We start from the raw sequence: 21,011 nt of genomic DNA, 5'->3' as shown, positions 1-21,011 counted from the left end.
AAAGATGTATCTGGATGTCCGGAAATTGGAAGGGTCTTGTCTATTTAACCACATCTGCTATGGCTCTCTCGTCTGACTTCTTTCTCTGGCGGTCTATCTGTGTTGTCTTGGCCATCTGTGTGTCACTGCAGGGTCACAGACAGCGCTTGGACATATTACACTCCGGTGATTGCAGCCAAGTTTCCTCTTAAACGTTGAGATCATTTGCCTACTGAGCATAATAGGGGTGGAGGGGGAAGTTAGAGGAGGGAGTAGGGTGGTATGCGGTGGAATTTCACCCTGATAAAAGGACGCCTTCTTTGAGCGTGTCCAGAAAATTGGAATTTCCTTTGTTTCAGCTTGTGTCAAACTAAAAACTTCTGAAGAAATATTTTTCCTTGTTTCAGGGTGATTAATTCAGCATTGCGCTTTGTGTTTGTCAGCACACACTGTGAGAATATGCATTGCGCTATTAATATCTTGAGTGACTTCTTGTTGGTGGTGTGTGGAGACTGCAGAGGAAGTCAGTCAGACAGCAGTTAAACAGAGCGCGGATTAAACGAGGCGCACCCCTCAATGCTTTCCCCTCTTCTCCACCTCAAAGAGCGAAACACAGCCTCTAAAACAGTCACAATGCCAATGTTTTCGTCAGATCATCAAACTGGATCCTGTTTAATTCTATGTAAACCCAGTGGGATCATTAAACATGTTAGGGTTAGACGTTTGATCCCCCCATCTGGCCCTATAGACGCAAGTGTGACTAATTTTGACTCTATTGAAAAAGCATTCTCAGTATTTTCCATGTGTTTAACATCAGGCACAGTCCATATAGTGCAAATATTGTACATACACGTGTCAACGTGTCAGTGCTCTGGCCTTATGGGGCCTCTGTTAAAAGGCGCTGTAAAGGTGCTCTCAAAGGCAGCCCGACAGTAGTTAAACAAATATATAAAGTCTAATGTAAGCCCCAGCCAAGTGTTGACTCTGATGGAGGTCCACGAGGGAGGAATCTGTGAAGATGGAGAGGTCAACGCACCTTTCTGTTAAATAAATGAGCCAATAATTCCATGCTTACAGAGTCTGACTAATTTATAGTTTGGACGATTCAAATTTGCCGATATGAGCCTTTCACATATATATCAGTATCTATGTTTATGTTTGCTGATATATTTATATATTTGGTTGTATTTTAGTTTTATTCATAGTTATTTGTAATTATATATATATATATATATATATATGTATTGGCTGAGATATCAGTATTGGAAATGTATTCTCCTCTCAGGATGCTTTGAGCACAGAGGTCCTCGGTCCACAGAAGGAGCCTTTCAGCAATCCAGTCAGACAGGGTGTGTGTTTGCATGATAGGGCCGCAAGGGGCAGATGAGTCAGGAGGTTAAGGTGAAAGAGGGGGAGGGAGTCAGCCCAGGGGTCAACAAGTCATAAATACTGCAACACCCACCCTGCAGCTCAGCCGAGTCCCAACCAAACTATGGAGCGAGAGCAGCTTTTATTCATCGAGGTGTTTCATACAAACATTTTGACTACGTTTTTTTTCTTTCGGTACGCCGAAAATATTTTGTTTTGTCAAACAGTCTGCCGACAGGATCCAAAGCACAGGCAATCAGATTTCTGGAGGAACAATGGAACGAGTTAAGGGAGGCAAGCCCACATGTGAAGACGTTGGGAGGAGATGTCTTGATGCATCTCTGTGACTCTGATAACATTGTGGCCCAGTCTCTGAGTCTGAATAGACAAAGATAACACACAGCGCTTGCATACAAACTCCAAGAAAATCAAAAGTCACTTAAGATAGAGACGCAGACTGATAAGTAGCAAGCAGGCAGACAAAGATGGAAAGGAATTTACTCTATCTGTGGATGCAGGTGTGACAAGCTGTGTTGCTTAAACTCATTGGGTTGTCTATCTGCTGTGTGTGAAAGAGCAGAGGGAAACAGATTGTTGTCATCCTTCTTGTCATGGTTGGATAGCTATCATCTCCAGCCTCATGCTGGGGGAGACAAACTTTAGCGGGGGCCCCTCTTCTTGTCTTGACCCTATGGAAACCTCCCAAGAGCTCCATCTCTCTCTCTCTCCTGCCCTTCCTCCCCCTTTTCTTTATATATCCTCACTCTACTGCTCCCTGTGTTCCGCACACATGTCTTGAAATGTCATCATCATCTCTTGCAGAGAGGAACACGAGGATACTAATAACATAATATTTTAAAAGTGTGTGTGTGAGACACTGAGGAGGTGAAAGACAGATGTTTTTATGTCTATGCATATGAATTATTTTCCGCAGATGGATAGAGAGGAGATAGAGGCCCTGATCTAAAACAGTTTTAGTTAAAGTACAATGAGGTTTTACAAGGCAGTGCACCCTGTGCTGTTAAGTTAACAGCTTTTCCAGCAGAGGAGAGGAGATGAGTGTTATTGATGTGTTTTTAAAATGTTTAATATGTGGCTATTAAGAGTCCCATAGGTCCCAAATTAGGTTTAATGTATTTAACTGGCTTCCTGCTGAGAGATACAAGGAGGAGAGCAAAGTGGAAAATAAAAGGCAGCAGTGAGTGACAATGACACGCACAGAGAGGGAAAAAAATCATAGAGCAAGAAATGAACCTGCCTAGTGGTTCTTGGCTCGAGTGCACTTCTGCTCTGAAGGCCATAATTACCCCCCGACCAACTTGTGTTGGTAGCTAGAGAGTGGTGAGGTCAGCAGTTAGCTGGCTAGCACAGTGAGGTGAAGCACTATTCATACCCTGGCTTGTGCATTTCTGCATTCAGCTCTCAATCCAACACTCTATATGGCTCTTCATTTAGTCTATCTTTGTCCAGTGCATGAATGGTTTATGCGTCACCACAATCTGATAATCGAATCAGAGAAAACCTTCCCCTCCCCTCCGTCTTCTATCTTCCAAACTTTCACTTTCCTTCTGTCGCTTCTAGTTTCTGTCGTTCAGCGGTCGCTGGTTGAATATCCTGCCAAGGCTCATCTGGCCTGAGGGTCAGCCAGAGACTTCCTAAGCAGGGCTGCTGTTCTAGTCAAACTCCTGGGAACCTGTAGCTCAGAGTCAACGGCTGGGGAAGGCATCAACACACACACATACACACAGCCAGCAGGAGGCTTGTTTTTTAATATGTGCAGTAATCTCTGGGTATCAAATTGTGAGAGGCTGGCTGATGGGCTCAGTCGGGTTTTCAGCAGGAGGTCTAATTCTTCTTCTTTTAAGTGTCTCCATGCAGATGTGTCTCTTTACACGAACTCTCCCCAGCTTCTTCTTGTCTTCATTATGGTGTGTGTTATGTTTCTCCCAAGTGGCAAAGGTAAAACGTAGCTAATTATCACCCTGTAGTTTCTGCAATTACCTCTGAGACTTCACAGGCTGAAACTGGATAATGGAAGTTGTCCCAGGGTTGTGTGTGTGTGTGTGTGTGTGTGTGTGTGTGTGTGTGTGTGTGTGTGTGTGTGTGTGTGTGTGTGTGTGTGTGTGTGTGTGTGTGTGTGTGTGTGTGTGTGTGTGTGTGTGTGTGTGTGTGTGTGTGTGTGTGTGTGTGTGTAGAGAGAGCATGTGTCAGTGTTTTCATAGCTTAAGGCTTTGGGTAGTCCAAACCCCAATGCTGAACACTTGGCTAGTAGTTGAATGAAATATCCCACGAGCCTCTTCTGTCTGTCTAGCCATTCGTGGTCATGGGGTTTCCCAAGCGGGCAAAGCAGAGGTTGTTTATCTTGGAATGTGGCAGGAAGTAGAAGAACTAAAAAGTTGGAGCGAGAATAAAAAAGGAGAAGGATTGTGCGGAAAATAGAGATTTTGTCGAGTGAGAACCTGTCACAACGCGGTACAAGTGCTGGAGGGGGGTAGATGATGAGGACCAGCAGGACCTGCACACATACCATCACCCAGACAGACCCAACAGTGGGAACAGGAGAATGAAAACAGATTTGTCACTCAGTTCACTGTTTGTACAGGGGCTGTGTGTGTGTGTGTGTGTGTAAGAATAGTCATCTGTTCCACACAAACATTCCTTTAAAGCACTCACACACCCACACCACTCCTTTAGAGGGTCTCAGCTGGGCAGTCGGGTTGAGGGGTTTGTGTGTTTTAGTGTGTGTGGTCAGGATGTGGCTAGCACCTCTCACTCGTCATGATTTACTAACAATAACCACAGTGGTCAGAGCCTGACATTCAGCACATAGTACGACTCTGAGTTGCTCGACCGTACAACAATCTGTAAACTTTTCCATATTCCCCCCTGATTTTGTTCAGTCTCTCCAGGAGCATGTGTTGGGCATGACGATTTATTGGTTGTTTCCTGCTGAGCACGGTTTTATTAATTTCTATTAAAAGGGGCGTAAAGGGTAATATACAATGTGGCAGGTCTAAGATGTATATGTGTGTGGGCCAGGGTGTGAGTTTCTGTGTGTTTGTGTGTTAGGAAGCAGTTAGGGTCTGTCGGCTATTATTTAGCCATTGTGGCTTTGGGAAGAATCGTGGGAACGTCTGTTGAAGCGTATTGACAAGGTCTTCTCTGATAGAAATGCATTAACACACACACACACACACACACACACACACACACACACACACACACACACACACACACACACACACACACACACTAACTGCCCGGCTTCCCAAGCTGTTAAAAGCCAAATGGCCCTTGGCATTGACACTGCTTGTACTTCTTCGAGTGCTGTTTGTTAAAGTGCTCTGGTTTTATACTTGGAAGAAATATGACGGGATGGGTGGAAGCGGAGAGGGAGGAAGGCAACAGTCTCTCTTGAGGTGATATCTCTCCTTGTCTGTGATCCTCGCCTTTCTTTTTCCATCTGCTGGTTAGAGGAGAGGGCTTCTGTGGGTGGTCCACAGAGACCAATGGAACAGTAGCCTCTCACGATCTGCAAAACACACACACACGCTCACAGACACACAATCGCACACGAACAGACACATTAAAACAGACTGCGGAGATGAAACCTGTCTGAAGGTGTTGAGATGACCTTATTAAGTATTTCAATGACACACACTGAGTCAAGCTTTCCTGTAGCACCTGCAAAGGCAACAGCTGGGAACACATACAGCAACAAACACCTCACTCACTGTGCGTACACACACACACACACACACACACTCACCTCCCACAACTTTATTTGTGTTGCTGCCATGCTTGGCCTGAGGAATGTTTGCCCCCCTGGAGAGAAGAAGCAGCAAAGGCTCATCACACCACGGATGTGAGTTTTGTTTCGTATCATAGTCACAACATTGTGTTTGAAGACGAGACGATAGTAATGCTGACTCAGGATGATCCGTACCTGTATGAGGTCACAGCTATGACCTTACTCTGAAATTCGCTCTGAAATTCGTTCCCAGCTGAACTTTGGAAAGTTATAATGGATTTACATAAGATACAGCCAGCTAACAGTCAGCCTGAGGTAAAGCATACGCTCTGAAATTTGTCCACTGAGCCAGAGAAATTACATTCCTCTATTTTAAATATTCGGAGTTTGCCAAAATAAACTGAAATGATATAAGCAAGAACACTCACGATCTCACACACATTCACAAGCGGATACAAGGTCTTAAGTTGACTTTTCCTGTTTGAAGTGTAAAACTTTTGCTGTACTTATTTCTTTGCTCCCTCTCCAGCAAAATTGTGCAATCAAGTTTAGAATCAGTCACATAAGCACAGTCATCTTTTCCATAGGAAGAGGAAAGAGGGGAGACTGATAGTTTTATCAGTCTGACCTCACAAAGACAACATGGTTCTCTAACCCTCACTCCAACATCCTCGTGTGTGTGTGTGTGTGTGTGTGTGTGTGTGTGTGTGTGTGTGTGTGTGTGTGTGTGTGTGTGTGTGTGTGTGTGTGTGTGTGTGTGTGTGTGTGTGTGTGTGTGTGTGTGTGTGTGTGTGTGTGTGTGTGTGTGTGTGTGTGTGTGTGTGTGTGTGTGTGTGGTGATTATGAAACCAGTCTGGCTTCTTTAAACCCCTTATTAAAGTTTGCATACTTTTGTGTCTGTCAGTTGTGAGCAGTTTAATTTTACTTTCCCAGAATTTTGAGAACAGAAACAATAATAGTTCGTAAAAAGTGGTAAAATAATGGGAAAGAATAATTTGGTTTATTTTCTATTTGGTTATCATTGTTTTACTTTCATTTTTGGTGACGCCTTTGGGAGATGTTGACCCCCCCCTGGTCCACAGCTATTGTACTGTAGGGGAGCGTGTGTTGTCTAATGATGACATGGACACAATGAGGCTTTGTTTCACTCTTAGTGTGTGTCATAGTGCTGACCACCACATGGACATAGATGAGGCTGGCATGAATGTGAGTGTGTGACTTTGTGTGTGTAAGTGTTGCATTGTGGGTGTGAAGAGTTGAGGGGTCAAGAGGTGACATAACTGCATAAGAGGATGGTCCCTTTCCATAGGCCTCTTTTGAGGTGTGGACACTCCCTGTGTGTGTGTGTGTGTGTGTGTGTGTGTGTGTGTGTGTGTGTGTGTGTGTGTGTGTGTGTGTGTGTGTGTGTGTGTGTGTGTGTGTGTGTGTGTGTGTGTGTGTGTGTGTGTGTGTGTGTGTGTGTGTGTGTGTGTGTGTGTGTGTGTGTGTTAGGGGTAGGAATATGCTGTGTGTGAGGGTCAGGGGTGAGCTGTTAACCCCCTCGGGTGTCAGATGGGCCATACAGCCGGTTGAATGAGGTGACTGGTCTGGTTAAAGGTAGTTTACTGCCTCCTGGTAAAGAGGTGGACATCTCGACACGCCCTTCAGGTCCCTAACACACCCAGGTCACAGACACACAGGATATTCAGAGCTGCCATCTCAGAGACTGACACAGGGCTGCGTGATTTGTGGATTTGATGACACCTCAGTGCTCGGGGCATACCATTATTTCATTCCGTGCCGATATGTGTGTGGTCAAACTGCACCGGGCACATTTGTCACAACGTCAACATGTGTGTCTGACTTTGGGTGGTCCGCTGATTTATACACATCGCTGGCATTGATTTCCTCACTAATTGTATGAGGTGCTCTCCAATTCAGCCGCCCGATGTTATGACAGCTATGCGTCCCCACTCCCAGCAGAGAAATATCACCTCTCCTCTGTCTTTCACAGTGACAGTTGTTGTCAACAATGGGCACGGACAACAGTAGAGGCCGGCGGTTTTAAACGGACCAGCCCCACTCATTACCGCAGACAAAAGGACTATGGACGTTTTAAACAAAGCTCTGCTCCATCATGTCCACTGCTGTGAAATACTGCTGAGGTGCAATGAAATATAAAACACACTCATCCTCACTGTTTATCTTCACCATGACAGGTTAAAGTGGACGGAATGAGACTGTGGGTTGTTGTTGTTTCTTTAATGCTACTTTAATTGGAACATGGTTGTAAGAACGTTAATGCAACAATGCTTTACTTAAATAGCAGTAGGTCTATAAAAGAAAATGCAACGTCCATTGTTTATTGAGCTGACTGTGCAGCTTTCTGTCACTTAAACTAAAATGTGTGTTGCCAGTTATGCAAGTAGTTTAGTGCTTTACTTAAAGTTCACTAAGTGCTTAAACTTAACTTGAGTGGTTCCATTTTATGTTAGCATATATTTTTACCTCACTCATCAACTTCAGAAGATAAAATTGCACATTACACAGCTCCACCTTCCCCAACTTCAACATTAAAATGCTACTCAAACATATTTGCATGAACAAAAACAATGCTACATTTTTCTTAAATGTCAGAATATAACTCGACTTCTGATGATAGCAGAAGTTAGCGAGGTTGTCGTAGGTTTGACGACAACCTGGGTGGGTGGGATGTGTCAGTTGCATTTTTTACTGTACCATGCTCTTGCTAGCTTTTCTAGGATCACCAATTCTACCTTTTAACAATAATTTAGCATGCAGGACTGTTCCAATTAAGTTATTGCTACTAACTTGAGAGAAGATCAGAGTACTTCTTCGACCACTCCCTAGCTGATGCAAGTATTGGCCACACCTTTCATTACAGACGCACAGTCATAATGTACAACACACTTGTATCTGTGTGTGAGCGAACAACGATCAGTGGCTGCCCAGAAAGTGGTTTTCCTCCCTTTTCCTGAGCGTCTTTTCCACTTTGCTGTGAGCAGCAGTCCTCATCATAATCCATCCACCATCCCCCCCACCCTTTGTTATTTTTTTTTCCTCCTCCAATTTGACTCACTCTGTTCCACGCCATGATATTGCTGTCTACCCAGCCCAACGCGGAATGTTAATCAGCAGAAAGCTGCTTTAGATTTACAAGGGGGAATTTGGTTCAGTTCTTTGAAACGTCAAGCTCCTAAACCCCTCCATCAAAACCGCTTGTAGGACTGTGAGAACCGCGCTGGAGCCGTTTGGTTTATTTCTGAACAGGGAAGGATTTGCCTCTGTTCATTTGCATCCTTGAGCTTCTGAAAGAGAAGTACCTGTGAATGACGCTGGTGGGAAAGGGATGCAGCATCACACTCTCACAAGTGTGTTAATTAATGTCTGCGCTCGTGTGCGAATGCTCATTTTAGTGTGTAATTGAAGAAGGGGGAGAGGAGAGGCTCAGTTTAATAAATAACGATGAGTCACAAGGTTCTTTTTATGGATTTTATCCAGGCAGGGGTGGAGGTGATAAAGAAACTGTGCCACTTGCATCTTCGTGTGACACAAAAGTGTCTAATGTTCAGGTTATTTCAGACTTAATGTGATTTATTTATTTCTTTAAGTGCCATAGTGTGATTTTTTTTTTTTCAATGATCAATGACAAAACTAATGAGTGAGCATAAAACAAATTAAAACAATCAATAAGCTGATGATCCATGTCAGGAAGTCGTGTGTCGTTAACGTGGTTGAGTCACGTACTTGTAAAATTTGTGCTTCTCTTAGTTTGTGTTGTTAATTAACCTCCCATTTGAAATTAATTAAGAATCAAAGTGTTTAATCTTACAAGGCTGAATCTGTTTAATTTCACAGTGAAACGACTTAACATCTGATTACTAACAAATGTCCAGAGTTGTTGTTTATTTGGTGGTAAGTGGTTTCAAACATCCATCACTGCACACACTCCATTCGGATGTGTTGTCATGCAGCTTGTTCACTTAAACATGTGAGAGATCCACACAGGCAACTGGCCGGTGAAACTTAAGTGTGTGTGTGTGTGTGTGTGTGGGTGTGGGTGGGTGGGTGCATGTCCCTCTGAGGCAACGCTGTAGAGTTCAGGCCTCAGCTCAATGAGCGTGTTGTCTGCTACCCGAACTGACTGGCTTTCTGTTTTCACTCCCTAGACGGTCCAGCTGAGAGAAAATGAGCCGATCACCCATATCCAGAGCGAGAGAGCAATTAGTGCAAACACACAATCATGTAGACACACAAAAACACGCACACACTTTGTACTCCTTTGCCCAGGCTGCTGCCCATAGAGTTATTTGTCAGAGAGCTGAATAGAGGGCAGCTTGTTCGTAAAAAGGGAGGTCAACTGTTTAAAATGACTGATCTGCTCCAGCCACTCTTTGAGAATTGTTCTCTAAAACAAAATGTATGTAGAGCCAGCACTATTTTTGCTTTTCTGACTGTGGTGTCATCTATCAAACACCCAGCAGTGTTTTGGATGGTGACATCATCTCAATAGTAAAAGTGGATTCAATTATGAGCGGGTGGGTTTGAGGTTAGATGTTTGTATGGATGTGTTATTCCGGCGTGTGTCATTTCCATTGTCCTACGTCATTAGAGAAAACAAACCAAAACCTCCATACTGTGTATTTTCAGCGCGCGTATATATATATGTACAATAAGCCAGTAAAACCTGTCTAATAATGGAGCTATACTGTCGCTTTGCTGCACTCTGTGAAGTGGCGCAACATATGGAAACGGGGAATGTTGAATGAGACGAGATAGCCACAGGCACCACAGTTGGCCTGGAATGTAAAGTATAAAACATGATTAGAGAGAGAGAGAAAGAGGAATGGAAAAGGGGGGAGAGAGCTGAAGTCATGTTTAGGATTAAGGTTGGTTGTATAGAGGAGCTAATGGCAATATTTTTCAAGGCTGCGGGCAACCAAAGCCAGGCCCATCGAGTTCTACCACTCCTAATGCGTGTGTGTGAGTGCGTCCTTCATAGGCTCCCTTTGAGGACCATTTTCAGACTGGGTTAGGGAAGTAGTGGTTGTGGTTCGAGGGGGTAAATCTATGTAATGTCCCCCAAAGTGGCCTGTGACAATGTGAGTGTGTGTGGAGGGGTATGTTTATTGCAGACCACATTTACAGCACCACACTTATTTTTGCACTGTTAAAACTTAATGCGTCGTATTTGCACGAGCTCAAGCACCTCAGATTTACTCAGGAGCATTTTATGTGGTACTAGATTATATATCGTCCATTGGCCGAATTTTCCATATGAGGGATAGGAAATAGCTCGTAGCTCATGGTTGTACGAACAGCTTTCTATATCTTATGGTTCGCAGGACGTTGTAAAACTTTCATTTCAGAGTTCGTGAACACACTCTGCTCTCTCTCTCTCTCTCTCTCTCTCTCTCTCTCTCTCGGAGGATCCAGCGTATCCCGTGTGGAGATTCAGATCTAATCTTTGTGGTTTTGCACACTGGGCTTCCTGGCAGACTTCTAACGGCCCACAGATACAAGAATCTTACTTCCAGCCTGTGGGCAGGAACTAGGTTCCAAAGTTTGAAATCTTAGTTTTAGCCCTCTTTCTGTTTCCTAGAAAACGTCTAAACAAGCCAAACAGCAACAGCCTGAGGCTACATTCTTACTACAATGTTTACATTTTCAAAAACCATTTGAAACTAAAATGTCCTCAATCCACATGAGTGTTTAAGCTCAGTATTGTTAATCATCCCTGTCCATACTATCACACCGGAAAATGGACATCAGACGACCATTCACATACACCAGGCATGTGCGTGTCCGTGTAAACAGGAAGCAAATAGTCTACTCTGCATTTGGTTGCTTAATTACAGGAAATACTACGAGAGAGAAAAGACAATGATGAAAAGAAGGATTAATTATCTTGGCTCAACAATTAACTGGAAGTCTTACTCACGATAAGTGTTACAATGTTTTGCATTTACTGCTGGTAGTCGAGTTTGAATCCGGGTATTTTTTGACCGCCCACACAACAACACAGCCGCAGAGTTTCCAAACTTCTCATTTTTAGGTGCTCAGAAACGTCTCAGTTTTCGGTGCTCAAAAACCTCTAAGCAGTGTGGACGCCAGGAGTAAACGCAGCAGCAGTGATGGGTTTTAAAACTTGAACGTTATCGTGTGGATGTAGCCTGAGGGGCAACAGCTTTTAAGTGTTCTACTTGAGATTCATTCACGTTGACCAAATATAGAAACTTTCCTCTTTTCCCATCTACACTGAGCGTGTGTCCCAGTGGGATCAATGATGTGTGTGGGTGTTCTTACTCAGTGACTTAGGAAAGCCCCCTTTTACACAGCTGATAAGGTCACTTCCTCTTTTAGCCCCAGCTCAGCGCTACTACTGACCCGTGAGCCACTGCAGCCAGGGGGTCACCAGAGGTGTCAGGGGACAGCGACCAGAGCCCACTTCACTTGTGTATGACAGACTGTGATTTATCAGGCTCTGACAGGCACGTGTGAGAGAGATCAGTGACTTTTTGATGCCTTTTAAATCAGACACGCCTCAAGTTGGCCACAAATATTCAAGTGAATGGTCGATTCAGTCCAAACTAAAAATGTACTTGTAAGGCTTATGAATGCTTCTCTGTCCGCCCACCAACTCAACATGGGTAGTTTGTATCTTGAAAGACATGCTTATACACCTATCAGCAACAACATCAAAACCAGCTATTCGTTTTGATGTTGTGGCATGCTGAATGATAACTTGTCAAATAGATGATTATTTTTAGCCAAAATACTTATAGACCACTTTAAGCTTCTAAATGCGCCTCTTTCACTCTCAAACTCTGTTTAGAGAAGGATCGTAAGGAGGGTCCCCCAGAGCAGGCAAACACATGGGTATTTTTAACCCTGTATGCTGAAACCCAGCTGTTGGCATTGCTGAACAAAGCCAACACCATACATTTATTGATGTAAATTAAATGTATTAATGAATTTCACTGTTACCCTTTCTAAAATCGTGCTTTATCCCTCCAACGTTGTGGTATGCAGTCTCTTGAAAGCAGGGAGGAGAATGTGGGGTGTGTGGGTGAAGCTGGATGTGTGAAAAACAGGTGTTTTCAAGCCTTTCAAGGGTGGAAAACCAGAGGCCAGGCCGGTGAGTGAAGGATCACATCTGGCCTTTGGATTCCACTGACATGAAATGGAGCAGGAGCATGTGTGTGTCTTTTGTTGTACTAGAGGCATGCTCTCTGAAGGACAGAGGAGATCAGGAGAATGTGGGGGTGATACACACCCAATGACAGCCCTGTCAAACACTGCAGTATTGTGTGACTGTAGACCCTCCAGCCTCCACTCAGGGACAAGCATATAAGCTCCTGGCCCAGAATGAGAGATCGTTTCTGGGTAGGGGAAGTGGCTTTGAAGCATCCCTTTCCCTGAGTCTCTGATCCGTCCAGTCTGTAATGAATGAAGAGGCTGTTAAAGGAGCCAAGGCAGGTGTTGTTGTGTGTGTGTGTGTTTTGAGTTTTTCACTCAATGCAGCAGCCACAAAGCCGATCATGTCCTTCTGTCTTTCACACTCTCTTTACGGTAGACAAAACAAATCTGTGCGCACAGACCAAATCTGGTTCAAGAATGTCCTCGTCAGGGCTGAGTTGGTGGGAACACAAATAAAACCAAAAGCTGTGAAAGAAAATGACAACACAGGCAGAAAATGTTAAGGTCTAAACTAGAATGGCACTCAGTAGCGCGCATACCTCCGTCAAGGTCCAACAATCCTCTTAAATTCTATAAAGCCACACTAAATTGCACACACTCATAGATATTAGTTGCGCAAATAACCTTGATGTTTTTCCATCAAGATAAATGAATTATTCCCTGGGAAATTATCAAAAAATACCCTATCTCACAAGGTTAAAGAAAGTGAAAAAACAAAATCTTTGAAATTGAATGGGTTCTTCCCTGAACCATACTGTATCCAAGTTTCATCTATCCAGTGGAATATGCGTAATCTTGCGTAACTATCAGACAAACAAACACAGACAAAAACTTAACCTCCTTGGCGGAGGTGATTAGCAGATTTTTTACATTCTGTAGTTACATAAAGGATTCGGTTGCAAGTAAAAAATTGAAGTCAAATTTGCCAAAAAAGTAGCAGTTGGATTCCTTTGACCTTGTTTTGACAGCATTTCCACCATCGTTGTGAGTGATGGCTCTGCTGACCTAGGAGGAGCTGCGTAATGGTTTAGATAGATAGTTTGGATGGGCTGGGGACTGCCCCGGGATTTGTGGTTTCAGCTGTGATTTGTAGCTGGGATTCCCACATGACATTTGCAGGGTCAACCTCAGAAAGGGAGCCATGGTGGCCGCAAAAGAAAGAATCCCTCGTGCCAATTGGATTCCCTTGCCTCACCCTCTTCGAAGTCTCAGATATTCCTGCCTTTCTCCCCAGCCCCCCCTCAGCCGTATCCCTTCTCCGCATGACTCATTCGTCTTCCACTAAAGCCCTACATCCCTCAGTCCCACTCCTCTTAACTTATACTCTCATCTCCTCCTCTCTCTTATCCTCGGCCTCTCTCATTGCCAGAGAGAAATGATGCGTTTAGTGCTGGAGCTGTTGGTGCTCGTGATATTCGCGGTGTGGGTGGTGGTGGTGCTGGGAGACGGTCCCTGGTTGGCTTGCAGACCGACATCAGGCCCAAATGACGCAGGCTGGGGTTCGGCGGTGAAGCAAGCCATGGGGTGGGACTGTGGGAACTACTGAGAGTGTGGTGGTGTGTGAATATCTGCCACAGCTGCGAGAGAATATCGATTGAAAAGCTTAAAAAGAAAGATTTAGCTTCTGCTCAAGACGTGCATATTTTAAGCGCGCTAAGTATAGACCAAAGATTAGAGAAGTAACAACAGGAACTTCAGGAGACGTCAAATCAGTGCCTGGATAAAAGGTAACGTTCTCCCTGAGCTGGTTAAGTGCCTGCTGTTTTGATTCCTCCCAAATTGTTTTCAACTGTCATACAAGAAACATAACAGGAGAGCAGTGCTTTAACAGTTGCTGAATGTTTTCTGAACCGATTTAAACTGGTTCATTACACTGGTTTCTGTCTATTTTTAGGTTACCATTATGAACCCTTTTTTAAGGCCCTTCTTGGTGAATCACACTACAGGGAGTTAATTTAGCTCTCTTTTCACACACATGCTCATGAACACACCTGCCGACACGTTGGTGTTTTCTCACACAGCCTTATCCGCACTAATGAGACAGAATGTCTGAGAATGGCTCCTACACCTCGGGAGGCACGAGTCTCCTCCGACAATAAATTGGAATCGAGCCATTTCTGAATGAGCTATTCACGGCACTCGTCACGTACATGAACACCTACCAGCTCGTCATGGAGGCCGCAGCAGTTACGGTGGCCTATAAACCACGGTGGTGTTAACACGGTGAGGCAGCTCAGGAGCGTTTGCAGAGCATGAGAAAGTTAACACAATAAGAGGTGTTTCAAGTATGCGGCCGTCACCATTAAATACTTTGCTTTATCTTGTCTGTGCAAGGACGACCCAAGGCCTTATGAAAGTAATGATGAGAGGGGGGGGGATTCTCACAATGTTTTGAAAAAATCTCCACACGCCGCATTTATGTTAAGCAAAACCATCATCATAATTACTAAAATACCTGAAGAGACACATCAAAGCAATAACAACAGTTTTGATATGCACAGACATGAGAGCAGTGTTTTGTTTTTGGTTGTGTGAGGGGATGTGCTGAAGCTTGTTTGTGTACAGTTTGCCCATCTGACGTGTTCTTTGTCACAGTTGTAGTCTGTGCTAGAGGCAGCCGTTTCCATTGTGCAGGCAGCGGGGAGTCAGCACATATTATACAAATCGCATGGAGCAGAGCAGGAGAGGGAGAGAGATATGCTTTTTTTTGGGGGGCATGAGAGCGGTTTCCCTTCGGTAGCATAACCCTTCCTGTATCATTAAATATATCAATATGGTTTTCATTTATGAAGCCCCGCTCCAGACTGAAGTGACTTTCTCTCTCTGTCTTTGTTTTTAGGAACCAAACATATCAAGTGTCCTGAACCTCTCCCTTGAAAAAACGTTCTCTGGTCTGATATTTCCCTCTAACTGTCTTTATAAAGCAGTTTGATACGTACTGACTTCATGATGTTTACATCCAGCACATGCAATTCTATACTGTACATGTTTCATAGATTAGCTTTGTGCGGTTGTATTATCTATCCTTGGCTCGAGGTTATTAAACTGTCTGTATAAAATGGAGATAAAAAAACCTGGATAAAGAGCTTTACATATTGCATTAATACATTCAGAGACACATCGTGAAGAAAATATAAATTGAAATGACTAACATTTCATAAAAAGAAAGTTAGACCTCAAAAGAAATCCGAAGTAGGTCGCGATATAAGCGTCGGGTGAATGATTAATGTGGAGGTTTAATGTTCAGTCGAAAGCAGTGGGGTCATAAATGTTTTAAACCTGAATTTAAAGGTAGTCAAGGTCTGGGCAGGTTCCAGCTTTAGGCACAGTTACATGTCTACTGTGAGCACATGGAGCCGTATCGCAGACAATTTATAATGCAGATAAATGTCTGGAGGCAAGACAAGTATATTCTGTGAAAGGATTTATTGGTAACCTTAGTAGCTTTGAAATAATCTGTCCTTTGCTCTCGTATATATTCAGTCAGCCAGTTTTTTTCCCCTTCCCCTTCTCCTCTTGTGTCATGGTGATTTCAGAATAGGTTGATGGGATTTTTTTTATATGCAGAGGGTTTCTTCTTTTTCAACATCCCGCAGATTCCAATTAGAGGGCAGCTTTCACTGGAAGCACATGGGAATGTCATTTTATGGATGCTAGTCCATCTTTTCCCTTTTGGGAGAGTATGAGATGAGGAGGCCTTTTTCCTCAGGCTTTGTAAGTAAGTCACAGACCTGCAATGACGTTCTAGTTCTCTATTAATTTCCACATCCATCCTCTCTCATTTGTGAAGTAAAGGTTGACCTTAGAGCAGCTAATCGTGTTCGCCTTTACCAACTATAGATGCACGCTAGCGAACAGTACATGCCGGTTCTTAAACAATTACATATTGCTCCAGACAAAGCTAATAAAGATCCAGCAGAGATGCACTAAAAGGCAGAAAAACACTCTGTTCTCCCCTTTCACAGCTTATATCCATCTCAGCTGGAAAACAGCGATCACAGGAGGGCACAGCGGTGAAAGAACAGGAGAACGTGTTTGTTTTATGTAAGAGTGATGTTATCTCCTTGTCTGCAATTAGTCTGACAACTGGCTGTCGCGGAGAATAAAAGTGCAAACTTGTAATTTGCCTGATATCTGAATATATTTTTGCAGAGAAGTAAGTGATTTTCCATAGATGGGGCTTTTTTTCTTCAAATTCATTAGACTTTGACTTGTGTTTTAAAACCGTGATTGCTGGATGAATCTCCAGAGGGTCCATTTGAAGAGGAAATACCACACATGTCTTAGACCCTAGTTATACCATCAAGTCATGACAGTGGCTGTAGCACCTCAGTGATTTCATCCTGCTGAAAGTTATTTACTTTGTATTATTTCCAGTATATTCTGGATTCTTGTCCCTTTTTGATAAAATGTCTTTAAAGAAGACTGATAACAAGTACAACTATAAGAGGATTCTCCTTTTACCTCCTTCAAACTCATACTTAATTTGTAAGTCTTTACAGTCAGTGTTTCACGCACTACATCTTTCCAACTAGTCAGAACTTAAATCCAATCCTTTCATAACCAGATCTGTTTGCTTATTTATCCGTGGGTGGATTAGTGTAAATAAAAGGTCACAGTAGTTGGAGTCTGAGGCTGCTGTTGGTCTTTGACCCCTTCAGAACTCTGTTGATTGACGGTACCCTAGAAATTAACCTTTTACTACTAGTTGTACAAGTTTATTATGTAAAATACCTACAGACATGACGTGTAGCATCAAGCAAGTAACGTGTACGTGTTGTTCATGTTGTATAATACTGTATTATGTTTTTAAAGCAACGTGTCCATGGTAACAATTAATTCTTAACTTGGTTTTCCTCTGTCTCTGTATTCTTCCGCTGAGGCCTCCACTGGAGTCGGATGCAGTATTTGTTTGTATTAGCCTCATGTCACTGTGTGCTCTGTTTATTTTCCTGAATGCATTGAGCACGGCTCACGTTCCCTTGTGTGTTTACTCGCCCTCAGCGCTGTTGATTATGTGTTACCAGGATTATAAATACACTCTGTAAATATCACCACTGTAATTGTTTTGGGACTCGCATAGGAGCAGTGTGAACAGAGGTTTTTTGGGTTTATTTTCTTCCGTGGCCTCACATTAATCATAATAATATCCTCTTGCTGTTTTTGTCTTTCCAGGTGTTTTGTCTCTTCCGGCCCATTTCAGTCCGTACACGGAGAACCAGCAGACGTCTGTGGACAGCAGGGAGGATGCCTATGCCCAACTGGAGCTGAGGACGCTGGAACAGTCCCTGCTTGCTACCTGTGTGGGCAGCATCTCCGAACTGAGTGAGTACAGAACAGTGTGTGTGTGGCCCTGCAGATACTGTGTGTTAGCAGGGTTTTCACATTAGATGTATAATCTATTAAATTTGTTTTAGCAACCAGAAAGAAACAACAGTGAAACTACAAAACTATTCTTGTCATTACAGATAAGTTATTAGTCATTTTAAAAATCTGTCAAAACCACTGTTGTTTCAGACAGCCGAGTGTCAAGCAGAAATGATAGAATATCACCACTTTCTGTCTTGTGCTGAATCCCATCTTGTGCCTTGTTGTGAAAGCTGTCTCTTTTACACATAAGCGATGGAAGAGTTTAACTGCACATGAAGCACTGGGGAACAAAGTGGGAATATATACATGTGTTAACAGGGTATTTTTTAATTTGCATCTTCGCAAAATGTATGTTTCAGTCCTACATGTACACTAAATTGGGTGAGATTGTGATGAGGGTTTATTTAATGTCTCTTTACAACACTGAGACATCATAGTGTATATGGATCTAATCGTGAAAAGGAGTCTTTTAATGTTCATTATGCTCGACTTGGGTTGTTAAACAAGTGGTTAACACAAACACACACACACAGTGATTGAGTTGGCAGATGATGGAGAGCTGGACTAACTTCACTGAAAAGTGAAAAAAGGACAGGAGTAGAAGTTGGAGGGATACAGTTGGAACGGTATGATATATAGTTTCAGGATGCAGTACAGTAGTAGTTGGTAAAACAGGGTTTAGGTGTGTGTGTGTGTGACTTGGCACTCGGGGGAAATTATGGAAAGGTATGGAGGTGAAGAGTGAGGTTGCCAGGTCAAGGTGAGAGGAGGAGGGATGGAGATTAGTGTTGGTTAGAGCGTGGATACGTTTCCTCCTTCAAATGAGCTAACACTCTGCCATTTGTTCCTGCAGCACAAGGCCACGTTCATGCCCCACCGTCGTTAGCAGGGCATTAAGAAAGTGTACACACACACTCTAAAACAGACACACTCTTTCTCCCTCTTGCTCACTGCTCTCTTTGTGCCACATCTCTCTGGTGGTGTGAAGCTGGGCTGTTCTGGACCGGACTGGCATCCTCCAAACTCATTCACGGCTATAACCGCACACACAGGCGTGTGTTCACCGATATGCATGCACACAACAAAAACACAGAGGTTTTGGCACTCTGATCTGAGCCCAAGAGACCAGGCGGACACAGGAGCATCTGTGCTAAGTTGCCCGGTTCTCCTGGATCTCCAGACTGGACTTGGCCAGACACACGAACACACAGAATACATAAACATGATGGATTCTGGGATACTGGACCAGTAAGCTGAATTTTCAAAATTGTTATTGGAATATAGTACAACCAATAGACTTGCACTGAAAGTTATCTTCATGCATGAATGTTTCATTTTCAGCTCTGCAGTGGTCTTCCACCAGCCATGGGAAACTCAGTGGGTGACCATCCACTTAACTTAGGGAAATATTAACAATCTGGATTTCACTAACACAAATAAAAGAGCTTTGTGCTAAAGCCTGTAAAGCAAATTAGAGATTTGGGGTCAGGGAGTATACAGATAAAACATGGGCACGACCTTTTTAGCTGGATTTGCTTTCGAAAACATCTCATTATCTAGTATCTTTGACTTGAGGGGCACAGTTTGTCAACATATATTCTAAAAGCAGTCATTTCACAGTTAATTGATATTTCCTGGCTTTCACAGGGAATCCAGTATAAGATGTAATCTAGTATTTCATATCCTTCTGACCCTCGGAGCTCAGTTTCGCCAGAGGGCACAATATGGGCTGGAAAGCCAGGGAGAGGCTCTCCATCCTGGGCAGGAATTCTAAGGAGACCCCCTGGAGGGACTGCTGGTGGTGGTTAACACAAAGGAGGCCCTTCAGCTTTAAGTGGGGTGTGTTTTGGGAAGGCAACTCCAATCTAAGCCCCCCCCCTTGAAGTACTTTAAACTCCTCAATATAGACACACACATACACACTCGCTCTGCTAAAATTACCAGCCCTGGCCTCTGTGCAGCCTCCTACTCACAATAATCTGGTTAGAAATTAACCCAGGGGTAATTATACTAAATGATCATTACACGATCAACCTGGCCTTCCTCCTCTGTGCTGCCTCTCGCTGCCCTTCCTCCACATCCCTGTGAAGATCCATTCAGTTCAGACTTCCTCTGTTTTGAGTTGTGCGTCTCAGTTAAACAGTTTCATACGCATTAATACTGCACATGTTAATGTCTTGAAGACTTTTTAACTATAAGAATCTGCCACATGTTCAGTTATCTAAATTAAATAAATCTCACATTGTGCGTCCACAGCAGTGTTTTCAAGACAAACATCAACTACTTCTTGTTTTCCTTCTTTTTAGAATGCGACCATCTCACCTTTCTAGGCCGTGTGCAGTGACTCAAAAGCATTGACACAGAAACGGCTGAGCACTTCATTAGAGTCTGTAATCAACTGTTTGTTAGCCCATTAACTCCTAAAGTGATTGAAGATAAATGGCTATTTAGACTGGCCGTCTGGCTGTGCTTACTGATAACGGCAATACTAATGGCAAATACCACTGGAGACACTGAAGGAGAGGAATGAATAATGGAAGGTTGAATTTAAGTGGTTTAGGAAAAGGGAAAATCCGGACAAATTGGAGGCCCGCAGGGTTTTCACTGACGACTGAGATCTCATGTTATAGTTGTAGTTTTTTAAATGTACAATTTGGTATTTGTTTAGGCCCTGAATACTCATCACAGCCCCCCCAAGGGATCTTCTGACCTCTTGCACTGGGTCATTGCATTGAGCAAATGAAACAAGCATGTTTAAGTTGTTTGTGGTACCAAATATCTAATATCTGAACCATCTTTTTCCAGGTGACTTGGTTTCCCGTGCAATGCACCACATGCAGCGTCTGAGCTCCGTGCGCCCGGGGCTGAGTCCAGCTCGCCACACCCGTCCCCAGCAGCCCGTGTCCTGGTCGCCTGATGCCCTCCACACCCTTTACTACTTCCTGCGCTGCCCACAAATGGAGTCCATGGAGAATCCCAACCTAGATCCCCCACGCATGGCACTTAGCAAAGAGAGGTGGGAGTCACGCTTGATGCTTATAAATGCTCTGCAAAGTGTATCACAGGCTGATACACTGCTCTGATGTAGTGATGTGTTCAGTATCCATCCTATGAAAATGTGATTTGGTGTGTTCTTCCTTCTTCTCTCTTAAATTCGAAGCATTGTTTTGTTTTCCTAACTGCATCTGTAAGTAGCAATGATTAGATTTTGCTCAAATACACAACACCCTACTTCATAAATTAACAACTAGGTTCTAAGGAGCTTTTTTGCAGACCACCTTTCCTTCTCAGCCAATCTCTGATGCCCTGTCCCTCTGTTCATAGAAGTGTTAATTTTCTGTAG

At 43.5% G+C, this 21,011-nt stretch overlaps 1 protein-coding gene across 2 annotated transcripts in view; it reads left to right on the top strand.

Moving 5' to 3' along the window:
* The window catches only part of abtb2b (ankyrin repeat and BTB (POZ) domain containing 2b), a 44,215-nt gene that overhangs the window by 10,416 nt on the left and 12,788 nt on the right, over positions 1-21,011 (top strand). For both annotated transcript variants that reach the window (XM_035157157.2, XM_047339924.1), the window contains exons 2-3: positions 17,474-17,623; positions 20,474-20,684. In XM_035157157.2, coding sequence (XP_035013048.1) covers positions 17,474-17,623; positions 20,474-20,684 — 361 coding nt within the window. The remainder of the gene's footprint in view (positions 1-17,473; positions 17,624-20,473; positions 20,685-21,011) is intronic.

This window comes from Hippoglossus stenolepis, chromosome 5, assembly GCF_022539355.2.
Source record: "Hippoglossus stenolepis isolate QCI-W04-F060 chromosome 5, HSTE1.2, whole genome shotgun sequence".
Taxonomy (NCBI): Eukaryota; Metazoa; Chordata; class Actinopteri; order Pleuronectiformes; family Pleuronectidae; genus Hippoglossus; species Hippoglossus stenolepis.
This window is presented reverse-complemented; position numbering and strand designations above follow the sequence as displayed.